Genomic DNA, 20321 nt, shown 5'->3' on the forward strand with positions numbered 1-20321 from the left:
GCATGTGATTATTAGTTTTATTAATTATTAGTTTTTCACTCTTTATCCAAGCCTGCTTTGTCCCTTGCTTTTCAGCAGATTCGTAGCTACATAGAGACTGTACATACCAATATGTCCTCAGAATGGGAGAAGTATAACAACACACTGATCACATCAAAGGGTGCCAAAACAGCTGTTTTAAAGCACAGTTGCTCTGTTCCCTAAAGAAAGTTTGCATGCCTTGACAAAGAAATAGTTGCTACAGGCTTTTGTCAAGACTTGCTTCTTTACAGAAATTATGCCACGAGCAAAGACGTTCACAAACACGCTTGTCTCATTCCTAGCCATACCTGCAACTTGGCATTTTATGAACTAATAATGGAAAGCAGGGATGAGCTATTTGAGTCTGACTGAAAACAGGCATTAAAATACGATTAAGACAGACAGGGTCAAGATAATCCTAGACTGAAGACAAAGGGATGCATCCCATAAAATATCCCTCTGATTTCTAGCAATGCAATTAAAAATCAACACTTTTTTTTTTTTTTTTTTTTTTTAAAAGCTTAAAAGAACAGGAAGAGATGCTAAAGCCAAGTTTGTTCTGTTAACATTGTAGCACCTAATGAAATGATAAGACACCAGGGAAGCAAAAGGATTGAGAGACAGCAGGCAAAAATAATTCCAGAACATGAGCAGATGGCACAAGAACCTTACAAAGGAAATCTCAGTTTTAAAGCTTAGACAACAATGTTATGAATGGAGTTACAATTGCAAGCTGAGCGTCCAGAACTAGCACAAGATACAGGAATGCTAATTTGCTCTGGTTAGGAAAAGAAAATATTACCTGTAGCTGGGCTTTAGTTGCCATTTTTGTAAAATTCATGTGTGGTAAATGCCCTGTGCTAATTCAAAAACACGAAGCACTCTAGAATGAGTCTCTAATGTTTAAAAAAAAAAAAAAAAGGTAGTTTATAGCTATTAAAAATAAAGTAGTCACTACTTGAAAAAGAGGGCAATTAGTAGACTGAGAATAGTGAGCTGTTTAGAATCAAATAAACAATTTATATGCCCTTTGCTCATAAAATGCTAAGAATTAGAAAATATTAGGGTGTTCACAGATAATTAAACACAACTAAACCAAATACACTGTAATCATCCTTATGGGGATAGCTAGTGCAACTTGAAAGAGTGTGAGTCATTAAAAGCGGTAAAGGAATCTTCAAAGTCCCCACCTGCAACTTTGTTTCATAGCATGCTAAGCAGGGAAAGATTAGAGAAACAATAAAACAGAAGGTAGAAGTGCTATTTCAAAGACTGAAACACTTCCTTCTCATGCTTCCAGTATTCTTTTTTATTTTTGCCCAATTTGTTTCCATAACTACAGGCAAAGCAATCTGGGGCTCTAGGATGCAATCTCATACTTCTCATCTCTCAATAAAACCAATACAGTGTTTATCTTCTTCGTAAGTAACGTGGGATTGAGTTTTTGCATGTGAATCCTGAAAATAGTATTTGTTAATCTGTGCATACAATTCACTGTCAGGGCAACCTGAGTTTGCTTCTTTAACAGGTCAGGAGAGAACTGCATTTACTCAGCATATGATCCACCTGATGCTGCAATACGTGGAAGTAAGCACTTTTCTCGGGCTTACATTTGACACAGACTGTCGTACTGCACACATAATATGGTTTGCAGGTAGTATTTTCAGAGCAGTTCACAACCGTGATACATCTGTACCTATGGCTCTTAAAACAAATCTGGCAAGGCAGGCCAACTACCTGTCTCACCACGCACATGCTCCTGAGTTTTCTTCTTAAAACTCTATCTTTTTGCTTGTTTGTTTGTTTAATTCAGACTTTAATTCAGTGGTTGCCACAGCTGGTGGGCAGACTCACTGGCCACAGCAGAACTACAGGACCAGAGAATACACAGCATAGCCATGGGTGCTGGGTGCCTACAGAAAGGTCCTTTACAGAGACCACCAGGTACATGGACCAAAGGTGAGGATTTGGAAAGTCCCCAGCACTCCTCCCTGACGTGGTGGTGGGACAGAGCAGTGGTCTGCAGCCAAAATCAGGAGCTGGGATTGTTTCTCACTTCTGACACCACTTCAGTAGATCCTGCGAGCATTGCATCAGTTTGTTAGTTCGTGTGAGGTGAGAAGATGTCATTTAGCAGAGTAGAGAGCAGCTAGTGAATCCTCCTAGTTGACACTGATCTATATAACTGCTTTATTGATTGCATCAGAATAAGCTATCTTACTAGATGGGATAAGTCATTTACTCAATGTTCTTAACAGTTCAACTGTTATCTTGGAGATTTATCTTTAGTTTATCTAGGGAAGATTTGCTAGGGGCTTGGCCACTGAAGCAAAATTGATGCAGTATCTCTATACAGCTCTTTGGGACTGGTCTGTCTTGTGCTACCAAATATACTGGATGCTTATTAGTCTTAATGCAGAGGATTGTGGCAGTTTATAGGTGAGAAAATCTATTTGCTCCAAAAAAATTAACAAATAAAGAAAATATGGAGTTAATTCTACAAAATTCAGAAAAAAATGTGACACACAGACATCAAGCAAAAAAGTTCCTGAAAACCATATGAAATAAAGGAGCTAGAAAGTTGTTATTTGGTGAAGAAGGCAGAAGTACTGTAAACAAGTATTCCTGGATAGTACTAGGAAAAGAGGAGAGAAAAAGAATGCAAGAACAAGAGAAAGAAATGAGACATATACAGCAGTGATATTTGGAGGCAGAAAAGTAACACTAGGAGCTGAGAGCTCTGGAGAGATGGCGCAGAAAACACACAAGCTATACCAGAAGAGATGGTAAAGTAGATTAAAAATTTATAAAGGTCAAAAAAAAAAAATAATTAAACCTAAGGACCTTCCTCAAAAGCAGAAGAGTTTTGAAGACACAGGTTTGGAAAGTGATCACAGGATTTATCACAGGAACTGATAAATTACAATGGTAAGTAGCTAATACAGAAGCTATTTCTTCCTAAGATAAAAGACTACAAATTAGGAAATGGGCATGATCGAAGAAACAATGTGATTAGCTAACTACATTTGCAATCTGTGCCATTTCAAGCTGGGAGAACAGCCTCTATTCAGCTTTCTACATTTCTTCCTATTTTCTCAGAAATTCCAATTTAGAAAAACCTGGAACTACGTGAATGCTATAAAATGTGCCTTGGCATATTACCACACTTGCATGCAGAAGCAAGCTAGGTACTAAAATAGCAGTACATTTGTACAAGTACTGTAGAACAGTGTTTTCTTAGCCTCGGTGGTCAAGGATTTCTCACTTAAGCTACCGTCTCGCATTTTTGTCCCAGGCCCTAAACACCTCCACTTAATGTGATAAAGAACATCCGCTTATAGTTTGTAGGCACAGAACACTTGGACATAAACATAAATTATTCCCCATTTATATTAGATGAAAGTAACATAGTTTTGTATACATTTCTCACGGAGAAAAATGAACTGTTTAGTGTATTTACCCCAAATTTCAACAAAAGAATGCCTGGGACAAATCAGTATTATAGTGTCACTTGATACTAAATGAAAAAGAGGACTTAATGTAACCATCTAGTTTACTTCTGCAAATCTGTATTGCTTTCAGACACAAGTAAATTCTAAATGTTGACTTTAAATCTTTATGTGATTTGCTATATGGATTTGCTACAGGAAGACAGTATTTTTGGAACATGACTTTACTGAAATGGAAAATTGTATATGTGAATGGAGTTACTTGATCTTTTTAAATAACTTAGTGTTAGTTTCCACAACATAAACCTACGGTTTAACGTTTATCTTTTTTTTTCCCCCTCTTTTGATGGGGTTGTTCTCCTGGTAGACATAAAGCAAGTTTTTGGTGTTGTTTACCATTCTCATTGCTATAGTTCATCAGCATGCCACAAAAGACAGTCAAGAGCTTCTCACTGGCTGGATCTGTCTTATTGCACAGTGACCTTATATGGTCTACTACAATATGTGCACCACCTGCATGGTCAACTGCGTTCCTGCCCTCATCTGTAAAACAAAGAGTTACATTAAAAAAAAAATGAAACCAAAACCCACCATAGAGTCCCAAACATGACAGTAATTATACAAAGCAAGTTCTTTAAACAGTGAAATAATTTCTCCAGTGCTGTTGAATTCATCTGTAGAGATGCTCAAGGGCCAGCTTTTAGTGCAACAGAGCTAGGAAAGTGAAAATATCTACAACAAAATGGATTAACCACTTGGCACTAATACCTTTGTACAGGAGTTTAGTTTGAGGCAGAGCCCCTGAAGCTGATAAATAATATTCTGATTCACATTGGATTATGCAGAGGAAGGCACTGAGCATTTTGCAATGCCTAGTCCATACATCCTTATGGCTTTGTGGGTCAGGTAAATTGCTCTTACTGTTATGCAGATTGAGAAATCAAAATATAGAGAATATTTGGGAGTACACCATGAGCAATGGGAAATGGGGAAAAAAATGGACAAAGCAGACCAGAGGTACTAGTTCTCAGTGACAAACTGTGTTCATGCACTCAGTCTGCCACCCAGAATGTTCTTCGTACTTCTATACCTGGAATTTAATACCATGATCAGATTCTTTTTGTACGGCTAAAAGAAAAATTCACTTTGCATCAGCAACAGACTACAGTGTTCTGAGGTTTCATAAATAACACACCATAATCTCTGTATGGAACTCTGTACAACAAATCCAATTTGATTTATCAGTGTATGAATAAAGGAAAAATTGGCCTTTATTACAGTAATCAACAATACCGCTTCCTTTCCCAGCAGGCAGTCAGCAATAGACAACAGTCAATAACCTTAATTGCACGGCTTCCAAAAGGAGAGCTTTCCAAGTGAGTTACAATTGGAACCAACTCAAAAATCTGGATGAAAACAAGATCTTAAGCGGAAAAAAAAATATCACTAAAGGCAAAGTTAGAGGGGAAAAAAAAACAAACAACAAAAACCAACACCCTCCCCTCCATTTCTTAACGGCCCAACAACAGATCTCCTCTTTCCTTTGGTATTCAGCACTCTTATCATACTCTTTTCTCCCCATCATGCTTGGGGGTTGAGATACTGAGGTTTCCTAATTCTACAACACCTTCAGTATGAAAACCAAGGTTACCCTCATTTATGATACAATCTTCCCCTAAGAAGCATTCCAGAGCTCTGTAATTTTCTGTAATATACCTCTTATACCCCTTGAGTTAGGGAGAGAGAGATAACTATAGTGTGTATAAAGGGGTATATGCGGGGACTTCAGATAATTTGCTGAGTGGAGTTGGAAGGGAAATTCTTGGTGGATCTTAACTATTATATTACCACAGTCACAAGCATTTTGCTGAATAACCATGAAATTAGACATGCAGAAGAGGCAAAATGTCATTGCCATGACTGTCTCCACCTCTGACCTGCTCAGGGCATTAGAGGAATGTCATTCACTCCAGGTATGTATATTTCAGTTTGAGAAATTAGACACTGGAATCTATTTATGGCCAAACAAATTGGAACTTCGATCTTTAAGGTCCCTTCCAACCCAAGCTGTTCTATGATTCTATTAAATTCAAGGTAAGAACTTCTGTGTCAAGGATGGAGTGTGGAAAAGGGAGAAACATGAAAAAAATAAACCTCTCTCATCCTTGATGCAGTGATAAACTTAGGCATAATGCTAAAATGAAATAAAACTCTACAGCATAATATAGTAAGACAATACAGTCATTCAGATTAAGCACTTATGTTTATCAAATCAGTAGAGAAAAAATAAACTTTCCTTTAATACTCCAGCATACCGTTTTATATTTCTTTATGTAGAACTTTTTTTTTTGATTATGAGAGTTCTGCAATTACACAATTTTGTATTTGACTCACTTCTTTTGTGAGTCAAAACAATAAGAGAATCACCGATTCTGGATTAAATAGACCAAACATCATTCTCTTATTATTATAACGGAATTAAAGTCAACAAACTAAAACCATGATAAAATTAAACTTGAGATAAGAATCAGGTGTTGAGCTAGTTTCCATGTCTCGGTATGGAACTGCATATAAAATATGTAAACAACAAATAATGCAAAGGGTTTGGAAACAAAGGTTATAAATAAATAAATAAATAAAAACACACAAAAAAAGAACAGTTACAAGCCAAGTTCCTTACCTGGGTGGAATTTGGCACAACTCCACTGAAAATAATTGTGTGGTAATACCTTAGAACAACTGAAGATCTGAACTCACACATCCTTCTACTTCCATTCTCTCTCTGGTTTGTCAAAGAAGGTGTAGGTCAAGAACTGCTATGTTTTAAGTACATGGTACTCTCTCACTTCTGGCATATGATAACACTTTTACCCACAAAATATTTTTATTAGGTAGATAATCAGCTTCCACCGTACCAACAGCAAAACTAGGGAAGAAAGATTCAGCAACAAATCTCACTCCAAGAAACAGTCTGTTTGTATAGAGTACTCAAAAAGTAGGATAAAATGAACTTCACGATTCCTCCCAGGTAGGTGGCAGGATGTAAGTGCCAGTCTTTGACAGGACTGCATAAGCTGACAGATTAAAGTAGGAGAGAGACCTTACTTGAGTTTGTTGCTGTACCTCTTTCCCGTGTTAGAGCTCACCCTGTGTAGTTGCTTTTTTGCCCAAGGCAGCTGGGTGAAGAACAGACCTGGGCTGGCACTATAATTAGGATCTCCTGGTACTGCCTTCATGTGCCCAAGAGGATTAACTCAGCTCATTAGTGCAGGGCCCCAAAGAATCCTGCACCAGGTGTAGGAGGAAGGTTCTGAAGGTCCTGACCACCCACTCCACGCTCAGGCTACGACACCCCATTGCATCCCCAAGCAAAAAGTGTATTTCTGACTCAGAGCGCTACACGCACTTATTACGGACTTGCTTCTCCCTGCTCTGTCGCTAAGAAACAGATTTTGCACACAAGAATACTCACCGAGTTCCAAATCATTTACAGTCAAAACAAGACCACAGCATGTTGCTGTGTCTTGTTCTCAGTCCAACTATTACCTTGCAGTTCAGCAGCTCTATGAACTCCCACACTTAAAGTGCTTCCAGCCTCCCAGAAGCTGTGTTGAAGTTTTTTTTTTTCCTGTGACCTTTTAAAATAAACATTTGCTATTCCTATGAGATCAACGTTTGAACAGTTAATAAGCATTCACATTTCTGCTTAAAAATGTTTCTCTACAGCTCACAAAGGGCAATGCTGTTGTATTATTTTTTTTAAGTACGCATGATGCCATTTAAAGATGCCAGAATGACAACAAGCCGGGAGACCAGAGGGATGTTTTTTTCCTACAAAGGAATGTATAGTGAGATTTATTATTGAGTAAGTTATTATTTCCCCAATGTTATTTAGTCCAACCCTATCTCTAAGAATTAATAGTCTTTTTTTTTTCCCATCCTTAGTTGCTCAGTTTTATGCAAAAATGGGTTTTAGTATGGATCATCAAATGACTGTGACTGCTCACGTGCACTCTCTTGTCAAATTTTGCCACAGCCCAGTCACAAGTGATCTAAGGGATGCCCCAGCCAAAAAGCAAATTATTTTTAATGTGTGACTAGGGGATCTTTAAAACTCAGCCACGGGGGCAGGAGAAAGTGTCTTGCCCACCTGTTCCTCTTGAATATCACCCGGGGAAGATGTGACAGCCTAAAGCCTATTTCTCTAAAGAATCTCAACCTTTCCTCACTGGTGTTTGGTTTCTTCAGGACCCATGCTTGGCTCTTCTCCAGGCTGGGACTGTTTGTCAGTGGGTACCTGATATAAATTAGGGCCTATAGGAGTTCTCCCTTCATTTACTGCAAAAAAAAAACAACAAACTTTTCCAAGGTGAGAGGAGCTGGTGCAGCCATTTCTTCAGTCTGATCATGTCTTTGTTTGCACACTGCAAAGTATGTTTATCTTCTGTGCCCACCCTCTGCTCATGCGATTTGTCTGTTCTTCATTCAAGTATATGTTTTTGCTCCAAGAATGAAAGACCCTTAAGAAAAATATAAAGAGATGTTGCCATACAGATACGGTATGATCGATACGCGTAACTAAAATAATACGTTATGTTAGAAATTGTTTTCCTATGCATTACCATGCTTTCAGGTATCTGACAGAGCTGCAGCAATTCGGATGCAGTTTGAGAGTCTGAACTTGTACTCCCAGAACTCTTAATGTCATGAATTTTGAATAGCTTCAATTTGCTTTTCCCAAGATGTGTTTGCATCATTTTCCCTTGAGCTTTCTTCCCTGGTTTACTAAACCTTAAAACTAACTACTGGATACTAAAAGATAACAGGAAAAAAAAAAACAAACAACACACCATAAACAAACCTAGAGCTTAAAACATGAAAACATGTAAACCATGAGCTATATACAGCTAATGAGTTATTTCTAAAATACACACACCGGTACTTTGATGTTTGTCACTACTCTGAGGCAATTATTTCTGTAAACACAGTGACATCAGGCAAAGGCCTCTGCCATAATACAGACAGATATCAGAAAATATTTTTGCAAGTAGCTCATCTAAATGCTCTTTTATCTAAACCCTAAATAGCTTGCTGCTTTTGTATTGGCCTATTTTAATATTAAATTTATTAAATTAAGTAAAAGCACAGAAAATTATGTTCGGTGTCGTTATGTACTGAAAGGCTGTGTGAAAGCTTGTTCATTTTTTTCCTCATAAAATAAGGTAAGATATGAATACTCCGTATTACCTTTGCCTCTTACACCTTTACATCATGAATGACCACAGTGCCATTACTTTCCAAACAGTTATTTCCCAAATCTTTGTTACCATATCTCCATTCTGAAATCCAAAATTTATGATTCACAATAGTATTTCAAATATAATGGCATTTCTCTTATATTGTTCTGCAGACTTGAAACACAGAAAATAGATTTAACTTTTAAAAAGTACCAAAAATCACAAATTAGCAAGCTATTATAATATTCACTGTAAATGTAGGCTTCAAAAATACACCTATATCTCAGATAATCAGCTAGAAAACTATTTGACAGCATTTCTTAAAAATCATCTTTTGGGCTAAACAAATATATGTTTTGACATAAACAAATTTTAGAATTTGTTTTCTGAAATGTTTTGGTTTCGTCTTGCAACTGGAAACCTGAATCCTCTCTTCTCCAGTTCATGTGCTCCAAAAGTTTATTGGCATAAATAGTTGCACTGGGTTAAGCGGTGCAACTTGGTGAGGGAAAGCACCATGTGTTAGATAAAGGTCCCTGATCTGCATAAACCAAGCTCCCTGGAGAGTAGCTTTGGGGTGACATGGAAAATATTACTTTTATTTCAAGCATTAATTTTAAAATTATTTTCCTCTGCAATTGGGTGTAATGATCAAATTATTTAAATTTTATACTGCTATTTGCACTGAAGTGCTTCACCTTTATTGCATTTGGCTCCAATCTTTGTGACCAAAATATTGCTTAGACTGGACCAGTACTTTATGGAGAATATATAATATATATATATATTTTTAAAGATAAATTAATTTGCAGTAGCCCAAGGAAGGGGAAAAAAAAAGAGTTCTACATGCTCTATTTTTTAAATTTCTTCTTCTTTTTTTTTTTTTTTAATTTTAATTTTATTTTTATTTTTTAATTAGGGCCTATTTGGGTGTCTTTTCTTACTGTACATCTGTTCCTGGTGCTTAGTCTTTACCTGAAGTCATAATCTTCTGTGTCATCAAACTAGCAGCTGCAGAGGAAGTTATGATGTGACACTCAGAATACTGTGACTACATATGAGGAAAAAGCAGCAGGAGTAGGACTCCAAAGGAAGAGAGGCCCTGCTTCCATGCTCTCTTGCTCTTGCTCTTTTTTCCTTTTCAATAAGAAAATAGAAGAAATTATCAGAACAAAACTGTTAAATTTTAGGGGCAAAGCCGTACCTAATGCAAACCCCATTTTCTACGTAGATGTTAAGAAAAAAACATTATCACTTGTGTTAAGTAGAAGTTTACTATTTTTTTTTTCTATGTGAACACTGTAAAGGTGAAACTTTTAATGCAATGCTAACATTCAATTTTAATACTTGACCCTGTTTATTTTGAATCTGTTTGTTTATGCTTTTTAAAGCAGTGGATTCTGGACCCTGTAAATTCTTTGACTGCAGGACTACAGCTACAACCCTGTTGCAGAACAGAGAGCAGCATTACATTGACCTTATTTTTTCAAGGAAAGCAAGCTTCATGTAATTATATTGCATTGTTGTTACTGTTTGCTGCTTTTTCCATATCTTCTGTGCACTTGCGTAAAAGCAACAGGGCATAGCAATGCTGTACTTTGAGATTCATTTTTTAAGGATTTGAAAGATCAAATTGATTTGGGATTGCTCTGTCTTGTTCTGAAATTCCTTTCCCTTTATTTAATTCCTTCAGGAATTAGTAGAATTTGGTTACCAGAAGTACAATTTTGTTATAATTGCTTACTGGTTAAAAATCAACCAGTATAGCCCTAAATTTTTTTCCTTTATGAAGAAAAAAATCATCTTGAATTAGTCATGCTTGCTGCAAAGATATGTAGAACAGTCTTGTAATTGGTCAATCTTATATTGCTGCTATCTATCCCTGGCTCTAACTCCAGCTTCACTGAGGGTATTGTCTCAGAATTGATTGCTAAAATAGCTTAAGAGTAAACTAGAAATGCAAAAAGAAAGCTGTCTTTTAATATCATGTCTTCAAGGACTGAAAATAACATTGGTCTTTCTCGAAAAAATTGTTTCCAGCATATTTGCTGGGTAATGAAAACTGAAGCAACAGCATACAGGCCTGGAGGCTGCTACCTGACACACAGCTTCGAAAACCTGGTTCAGTTTGGGCAATGCACTGACAGATGATGGATGAAAAATCTACTAAAAATGAACTGCCAGGTGCTCAATAGCACTTACTCAACAATTATTCCAGCAAATAACTTTTTAAAATTTTGTATCCATATGGAGATCTAGCAGTACTTTTAGAAGACTCCTTATAATACGTTAAATGAATGGACCATAGGATATCAATATTAACAAGCCTTCAGCTTTCCTGTGGAATATCACAGGATTTCTTTTGTCTACAGGTTCAGGAGTGTGGCTGAGCATTTGAAGGGACAGGTAAATGTGCCAATAACACAGTGTCCTTAATGTTCCACTGGTGCAACAACCAAATGCAAACCAGTTCAAATCCTTGATTTAATTTAATTAATTAAAAAAAAAAAAAAAAAAAAAAAAAGCTTGATCTTCATATTCCTCTTCTGTCAGATAGATACAAGAAAAACCATGTGTTTCTGATTTCAGACAAAAGAATGGTGATGAATTTATTGTTCAAGACTTTTCAATACTTCTCTTCCAGTCAAATTCTGCTAGTGAGCCTGAGATTTTGATGTAACAGAAGAAACTTTTTTTTTTTTCAGCAACAAGACATAAAATACTACTAGTCACAGTATTGGCAAGCAATTTGTCCTGAGTCCCAATGAGATTTTAAGGTGCAGTAATCTCTACTAGTAAATTCTATTAAAATAAAAAAAGACAGAAAGAAACCAAGCAGTATGAAAAAGTTCTAGTAGATATGCAAAAGACAGGCAAAGGCCTTGAGTGCTCAATGCAGCACTTCCCTCTGCCTTCCTTTCCACATGTAATGCTTACAGCAGATTCCTCAGCTGATTTTATAACTCTATGCAACTCCAGAGTCATTTCATTGCAGCCAAACATTTTTTTCTAGGATTATGAGAACATAAGTCAGAACTGAAGCCAACCTATGCTTTTTGTTTCATACAGCATGAAATAAATCATGGAATCCAATTATACAATAACGCATCAGGCAGTTTTTCTACACCGGTAGGTAGGGATTTATAGCATCTCATGATATTAACAGAATAAATCTGCATGCATCAATTAATTTAGATTTTTTACTCCAGGGCCTTGGATGCAATGATGTCTCTCAGCTTCATTTGCCCAAGAATGAGGGTGTTCTTGGTCGCAGGCTGGTGCAAGGCAGAGGCCTTCTGCTGGGTGCTGCTGAAAGGAGCTTGGCAAGGTGCTTGGCCTGGCATTGTGCAAGGAGCAGTACTGAGAGCTGAAGCTTGAAGGAGCTCCTGTTCTCCCACAAAGCAGCTAGAGAAGCAGGCTCAGAAAGCGTGTGGCCCACGGGGATTTGGAATAGGTTGGGAGAAGCCCAAGAGGCAAGAAGCGAAACCAAACAAAAAAAAATCCCACACCATAAAGCGTATTTGCAGATCCTACTAAGCCCTGGGAAGAAAGAGAATTACTCAGAGAAGTAACAAGTGGCCCTGGAAACTGGGAAAGGCTGGGAGGGAGTCTTGGGTGTGAGGCCAGTGTGATCCTTGCCCCACAGCACAAAGCCCCAGGGAGCAGCTTCTGGCCTTCTGAAGCAGCTTCAAGAAGCAGTGCGTGGGCTGGTGACAGTCTGAGGACTGCCTGCACGAGAAGCTGACCAGTGGGAGATGCTTGTGTCTCAAGGGATGAGACTTGGGAAAGGCCACTACAGTTTTGGTTTAGGAAATCGTTTACCTCCTTAGCAGAAGGCAGCACCCTGATTTGACTTGAGGGCAAGCAGCAACGCGCTACGACCGCAGAACAGCCCGTACTACGAGGCCAGGTGTCAAGGTGTCTTTGATAAATCAGCCGGACACTGTCTCAGGGAACTGAATCTTTTTCAGAGATGTGAATGCTGCTGTAGACAGGGCAATTAAGGCACCCACCCTGATTCCTCAGGCCATTCGGCTGGCTGGACAGCTATGCAGATGGTCAGCAGTCTCAGTACCAAAGGGGCTCAAAGACCAATTTTCTATTGGTCTTTCTACTTTCTTTCTACTTTTGTTCTTTCTACTTACTGAATTAAAACACGATGTTAAAAGGAGAAGAATGACGTTTCTAAGCTTAGCAAAAACAAGCAAACAAACTCTTACTTCCCAATTACAAATACACAACGCTTAGCAAAGATGCTAATACATCATTTCTTCCGTTTCCCATGGTAATTCAGCTGATGTTTTCTACTATTGCTAATTTAGTGACAGTTGATATTTCTGGTCAAATAATGCCTACTTTTCTAACATAGAATAAACTAGACTCTTTGGCCATATGTAGACACTCAACTAATAAACTGTTTTCTGCGGTACTTGCTATGGAAACACCTTCTATCCTTTTTTTTTAGGTGCCTCTGGGCTTGTTGGAGTATGAGTAATAGACAAACTTCACAGTTGGTGAATAAACTGCTGGAGGGAGGTAAAGGTAAGGAATTGGAAAAAATCTACTGTATTTTTTTTTTCCCATGTGGACTGTTGTTATATTTTGGCTTAACTCGTGAGAATTTTGTTACTTGTTTTAGTAGGGTCAAATATTGAATAAATATAGAACATAAATTTGGAAAGAGTAATAGTCTGAGAATGAGAATTCATGTTTTCCTTATCACCTCTCAAACAGCTCTTTCCAATGGTCTAGGAAGATTCTCTCATTCTGATTCCATTTTGGCCAGCCATAAGATATGTGAATCAGAATGATATTGTTTAATGGCTTCCTAAGAACATTCATGATTAATCACTGATAAGTACCAAATATTACTGTGAAAATACGTGTTGGCATGCATATGGTATACTTAGTTTTTAGCTGATGCAATGCTTGTACTGCTGAGGCTTGGAAAAAATATTGCATTATTGTGTACTCTTAACTTAAAAATGGTGTAGTTTTCCAAGACTCAGACATGCCTTACAGAGGACAGATCTAGAGGCAACATAGTATTGCTGTGCAATGAAAAGAAGAGTTTTAAATCTCTGTAAGCTGCTCTAAACAATCAGTTTTCAAGCAACAAGTTAAAGCCTCTGGTCTTAATTTCATGACCAGCTAAGTAGCTGGTATTTGCATTTGGTAGAACCTAGTACAAAGAAAAGTGAAAGACTGTGCTATGATGCTGCCTGGCTGCATGAATCAGGGTGACCTTCATAAAATGATTAGCCAGTACTGTGCCACTATCAACACCAGTTGTGTTCTAGGATTCTGCTGTTTTTCCATATGGTACGGAGAAAGGTTATGCCATTTTCTGAAGAAAAATGAATTTGATTTGTTTCCAGTACGTTTAATTGTTAAGTGACTGGTTTTCAGCTGCTTTGGATCCTGAAATTATTTTTGTCTCCTGAAAGATATATGTAACTCTATAATTAAGTAGTTTCTTATTTTTTGTACATAGTCTTCCTTCTGAAAGAAGTCTGTACATCCTTATAGGATGGGCAGCTGAGTATACAGAATTTATTGTACATATAAGTTCTTTTTAACTCAGGTGGTATAATGTTCATGGTTTGGTGTTAACGGTGGGACCAAGACAGATATGGATCTATGTGAAAGGCCATACAGGTGAAATACATCAAGGAGTCTTGCCATCAATACAGTAAGACCGGGTAGATAACAAAGAAATGTATGGCTTGGGAAATGAGAAAAGGATCCAGTAATTTTCCTGCAGAAAAGGAAGATAAGCAGCTGTCAGCTTTACAGAACAAGTTGGCATTTTTAGTTTCTTTCCAATTCCATAGCTGTTTATATCATGAAGTGTGTTTGTTGAGAACATGAGCTCATGCTGGAGGTTTCATGGAGAAACAAAGGTCTGAATGGGCACAAACAGTAATTGCTCTGAGATTCCCAGAAGAGGTCTCTAAGCTCTACCATTAATATGAATTTTTTGGAAGGGCAGAATGGGAAATTTTCCATTTCCCTTTTAAGGTATATGGAGAGCTTATTTCACTTTGAAAGCTTTCAGAATATTTGGATGCTTTGAACAGCAAGGAGGAGTTATTTCATAGTGGGTAAGAGCTTAATCCAGTGTCAGCTGAAGTCACTCTGAATGTCTCCCTTTGGTCTGCATGAATCAGGCTCTAAATATCTCAGCTTTTTGCCTCCTCTTATAATTATTGCTTTTATAGTATGATTACAGTAGCTTCTACAGTGTGCTTAACGTTGAATAAGAACACAGGAAAATAGTTCGTCCACCAGTAAATTCAGAACTGAAGTGTGTAGTGACTATCTGTGGAAAGATCACTGAGATTGAGATAGCATGTGTATCACAAACTTAATAATAAAATATTGTGAGGTTATCATCTGCAAAGGAAGTATTGCTGTTTTAATGTAGCATGAACATTCTTGACTAGAATGCATCTGGTTGGCCTGATTTATCATCTACAAAAACTGCACTGGTGTGTGGTGTATAAAATAGGCTACAGAGCCAGGCTTTTGTTTCTCCTTTGGATTGTGCAAGAAGGCAATCCTAATTCCCAAACTGTGGGCTGTCTCCCTTTCCCCAAGCACTATACCTGCCACACGAGTCAAGTCAACAGAGTTTTCCTAGATTTGTGGGAAAGAAGCCAGGAGAGCTGATGCGTGTTTTAGCCATCAGGCTGCTCACAAAGTGATCACAAGCTGCAATTGGGAAATGCTGTTCTTTATCTTAATATCCTAACCGCCAGAGCTGATGGTAGCAAATCACTTTTAGGCTTTATCTGCAGCTGAATTAACCATTATGCTCTGAGTTACGACATTGCTTTTTGTAGCAAGAACCATGCTATGTTAAACAACCTTTCCCAAACAATAGGGATGAGGTCTGAATCCTGCACGTGGAACCGAGATGCAGGGGGAACTCAGAAGACTTTTGGAGGTATGCCCTATGAATCTGTAACACCTGTACATCTGTAACAGCCTCAAATGAACAAACTTATTGAAGAAGCAGCACTAGTGAAAATGGCATGGGGTTTTGGAAAGGAGAAAAGTAGACAGGTAGCTATGATTTATTTCATGGGGAAAGAGTGGCAAACCGACTAGAAAGCTGGGTCTTATGGACTGACTGGACAATATCTAAGAATTTAGCTCTGCTTGTACACAAAAAAAAGTAACTGGTGGTTAGAAGGAATGAGTGGGCTAGGATCTTTGCACCTAGTAATGTAGTTCAGGCATAATTCTGTTCCTGAGCAACACTATGGAATCCGCTGTCTGGGGATACAGAAGAACAAGTGCCTGCGTTCAGTACATCATGTAGATAAAGTGTGAGAGAAAGCAGGATGGAGAACAGAGAGATCACATCTCTGTTTCTTTGCTTGGAACTTTCTGTTATGACTGAAATTTGGGGGACGAGGTGTATGTGGCATTATTAGATAAAGCAGGCAGAGCACTTACAGGCTGTACAGGAACACACAGTGATGTATCTGTTCTTAAATCGTAGGACAGCACTGAACAGTTTGCATACTGTGATTGTTCCTGACTTAAAATCTTTTTGGCTGCCTCAATTGTTTCTTTTATCTCTGCATATAGGAGAAAGGCCGGGAGACTAGAAGCCTCACCAGTACTAACAAAGATTCCTTCTACTCTGCTTTGTAATTATGTTTTCCCATATTCTTGGTGTTCAGAGGCTCACATAAAGCAGATCTCTTCACAACATTAATGCCTTAAAAAGTGCGCTCTCAAGACTGCTTGGAATAAATGTGACCTATTTTCCCTCTTTAACTGTTTACAAAATGCATTTAATTACCTGTGTTTTCTTCCCTGCTCAAACAGTTTATTCAGTATAATTTTAGGGGGCTAACACTGTCCACACATACCTCAAATTTAATGGAGAAGAGAATCTGTCAATAAGTCAACAGGTTTCCATTTCACATTTTCTGTGAGGAGGTGCATCTATTCAGTAAGGTCTCTGGTCAGCATATGCCTAATTCCCCTTTTTCTTTGTGGAAGCATACTAAACCTCTTCTAGCACTGGGATTTAGCAGTGAATTACCTTTTCTGCAGCAGGAACATTGCAGGAGTTGTCCCTTATGTGGTTATGTGGAAGTGGCCTTGCCTTCATGAAGAAACTCAGGCATCTGTGAACTCTGAGAAACCAGTGCCATTTCCATTTTATCAAGAGAAAAGTATCAGGGAATTGTCCTCCTCTGGAAGGGCACTTTTTTGGGTCCCCATAGGAAAAATAGCCCACAGCTTCCATCCTGCTCTGTGCAGACTTTCCTCTAAAATAAAGACCTGATTAGCTCCTTTTCACAAAAAGTGTCACTGAACAAAATGACATGCTTGCTTGGATGAAATACAAGATAACTGGGGCCTTCAATACACAGGAATGCTCCTATGAGCTATTCTATGTGAGCTTGATTTCAGAATTTCAGCCTAATACTGATTTAGGACCTAAGGGCCTTCTTCATTACTGCACGCATTGTAGAAGTTGTAGGGCGGTAGACATGAAAAATCAGTCATGTATATTGTAGAATAGAGTTCCTGAGGTATTCCACATTTCTATGAGAGCCCCATTTATCAGAGGGGTAACACATGCTTTTGTCTCAGCTGAGAAGAAAAAGACTATCTGTACATAACAATGTCTGTGACTAGAAATACTGTCCTCTACACCTTGTCTTTGTTATGCTTTAAAGCTCTTTGTTATGGAAAAATCATTTCAATATAAGTAAATAAGTCATAAATGAGAATAAACTCAATTTTATAATAATAAACACATTGAAAGTATTCATCTTCTATCAGATCCCAGGATAGGTTATAACTACAGAATCATTACTCTTTAAGATAACAAACAAAACAAAGCAAAATGGGGTGGATGTAATAAATAAGCACTGCAAATAGCCTCTTCCACTTAAATCTAGGATGCTAGTCTTGATTTTTGTGATGTCTTATTACACTTTAATCATTATTCTCATTTAAATACACAGGGAAGGTAGCAACTGTCCTCCTGCAGGAGCACAGCAACACATGGCATACAGAACACATCACTGTGCACTGTAGATTTTAACAGCATCTGTTTTGTTCCATGGAAGAGCATAACGAGGCTTTCACAAGTACAGCAAAGAGCATCACAGGTACAGCTTTCCCCTACTGTGTAAATCCTGCACTGTAAAAGCCAGCATCAGCAGTCCCCAATACCTGATTCTTTGAAACCAGTATTCACGTGGCTTTATTGTATTTCATGAAACATGTGGGTTGAACAGGAATGATATGAAGAGTTATGTAGGTTTTACTAATATGAAATAAACCAGTGCCACCTGGGACTGAGGTTTACATCATATATGACCCTGAAATAAAATTTAGTAAGTAAATTGTTAGGGAAAGCTCAACAGTTTCGTCTTGAAGTTTCCATGGGGAAGTAGGTGTTCAGTTGATTGGTCACCTTAAATAAAACCCTAAATGAAAGAATTAAACATTATCATCCTCAAGCAGTAGCTGTCTGTAAATGGAAATGCCAGCAGAAAAAATCTGATTAACATCCCTGAGGTCAAAGACAAAGTAATTTAAAACAACATAAAATGCAAATTTCCAAACTAGCTTGAAAAATGTATTAAGGAACAGCCTGCTAAAAAATTATTTTTTAAAACAGACAGTAATTCACAATAGTAAAAACTTTTAGTAAAGGCAAAATATACCCCAAAGAAAATCTCATGCCATATGAAATAAGACATTAAGTCTGAAGATACTAAAGTCCTTATGCAATTTCAGTTCATTTCCCATCTGCAGACATCCATAGGCTTCTAATTGCTTCATATGAATATAAAGACATGGAGTCACAGGTGCATTTCAATTTGCTAATGCCTGACACTGCAATATTTATTGTGGCAAAAAAAAACAACTAAAAAGTAACCAACCCGAAATCTGGACTATCAAAAATATCAGTATGTAATCTTGGTGCAATTGATTGGCCACTTTAGAATTTTGAGAATCAGCAACATAGTTTAGGCATCCCTCTCACCCACATATGTAGCTCTGCACATCTTTGAGACTGGTTAAGATATTAATATTCCCTTCTAACTACTCCCCTTTGACTCTATTAGAGAATAATTAGCCATTCAGGACACTGTATATGTAGCACCTGGTCTTTAAAAAAATAGTTCATTATGTTTAAAAAAAGACAAAACAAACCACTGAAGCCCACAAATCTCTTCTAATATTATGTCCAATTGTACTACGATATTTTAACAGTTTTTTTTTATTCTTTCTGTCACAAAAGTATAATGCAAGTGTGATGCACAAGTGTTCATGCAATCAGAATAGCTGCGTGTGGCAAATAAAAGTCAAGAAAAGTGGAAAATAACCCCCAGGACACAATGTACAAATACCAAAACATTCCCTTCCCTCCTACAAGTGTGTCTACAAAAGATGGCATATTTCAACACTTACGGCTATCGTAGCATATATTGCCCAGGGCACGTCCTGTTTGAAGCAATACTTCCTGGTCTTTGCAGTTTAACAGCTGCACCAAAGGAGGGATCAACCCAGCATCCACACATGGGTTCCGCATAAATTCTGCAAAAAAAGGAAAAGCCTGTTAAAGAAAGCCTGCTATTTTCAGTTTCCTCCATTCTAGTTACACTGGCATCGCAACTGGGCCTTTTGTAAGAATAAACGTATGCATGGACAAACAATGTAAGTTTGCATGCAGGTGTTTAGAGAACAAGCCCAAGGTCAGGATTTGGGCTTATGTTCTTCCCATTACTTGTTAATTTAGAAGGAATTAAGAGTATTTAATTGACTTCCATGGAAACTAATTTAACAGAGATCAGACTGAGCATGTTTTCAGAATCGTAAAAAATGCTGAAAAGAACAAGTGAATTCACAACCTTTTTCTCCACTTGAACAAACATAAATTAAACTACTGAATTACACAAGAGATGACTTAAAACTGGTACTCATACTCCCAAAATAAGCAGCACTTTTTAACCTTCTCTTTCCATAATTAGAACTCCTAAAAACCTTTTGCTTTAGAAAAAAATAAAAGAGAAGTAAACAAAGCCAAGTAACAGGGTCTTTATTTGGAAGGTAAGGAATGAGAAGTACGAGAGGGATTATGTGAGACCTGTGCCTTTCCACAGTCTAACTGATCCCCACAATGGGAGGAAAGTTAGAGGTCCCATCCACTGGGAAACTCTCTACCTTTCTGTCCTTTTTTCCTGCTATGTCCCTTGGTGATAGGGAACCAAAGTATTTCTCTTACATCTCTGCAAGTCATAGGGAGAGAATTATCCTGGTGCCAGAGAGATGAAGCACTATTCTCCAGGAGGATCTGTAGTTAGGCACTGCGCTGTTCATCTCACAAGGGAAGTTTACAGGGGCATCCACTGAGACACCAGTAGTATGAACTTGATAGTTTACTACGGGGCACCATCAGAGATCAGATTTTGTTTTTGTTCTTTTTTTTTTTTAACTCTTGGTCTGTGAGAGGAAATGGTAACTTGTTCTAGAGGTAGAGGTCTCAGTCTGTGCTGTTGTATGTTTGGGGTCTTGCTCATGTGGTGAGAAAGGGTAAGAAACCTTTTTTCCACACACCCTCTTATGTGGA

The 20321-nt window shown here is 37.8% G+C and overlaps 1 protein-coding gene across 4 annotated transcripts in view; it reads right to left on the reverse strand.

The window, feature by feature from the left end:
- RAP1GDS1 (Rap1 GTPase-GDP dissociation stimulator 1) overlaps window positions 1-20321 on the reverse strand; it is a 94894-nt gene that overhangs the window by 22203 nt on the left and 52370 nt on the right. For 2 of the 4 annotated variants that reach the window (XM_084285840.1, XM_084285842.1), the window contains 2 exons: window positions 19163-19288; window positions 3867-4013 (listed from right to left, as the gene is read on the reverse strand). In XM_084285840.1, the coding sequence (XP_084141966.1) occupies window positions 3867-4013; window positions 19163-19288 (273 nt within the window). Of the gene's footprint in view, window positions 1-3788; window positions 4014-19162; window positions 19289-20321 lie in introns of all 4 variants that reach the window. The other 2 variants (XM_084285843.1, XM_084285841.1) reach the window with 2 other exon arrangements.

Source organism: Netta rufina (genome assembly GCF_964035555.1).
Source record: "Netta rufina genome assembly, chromosome: 4".
NCBI lineage: Eukaryota > Metazoa > Chordata > Aves > Anseriformes > Anatidae > Netta > Netta rufina.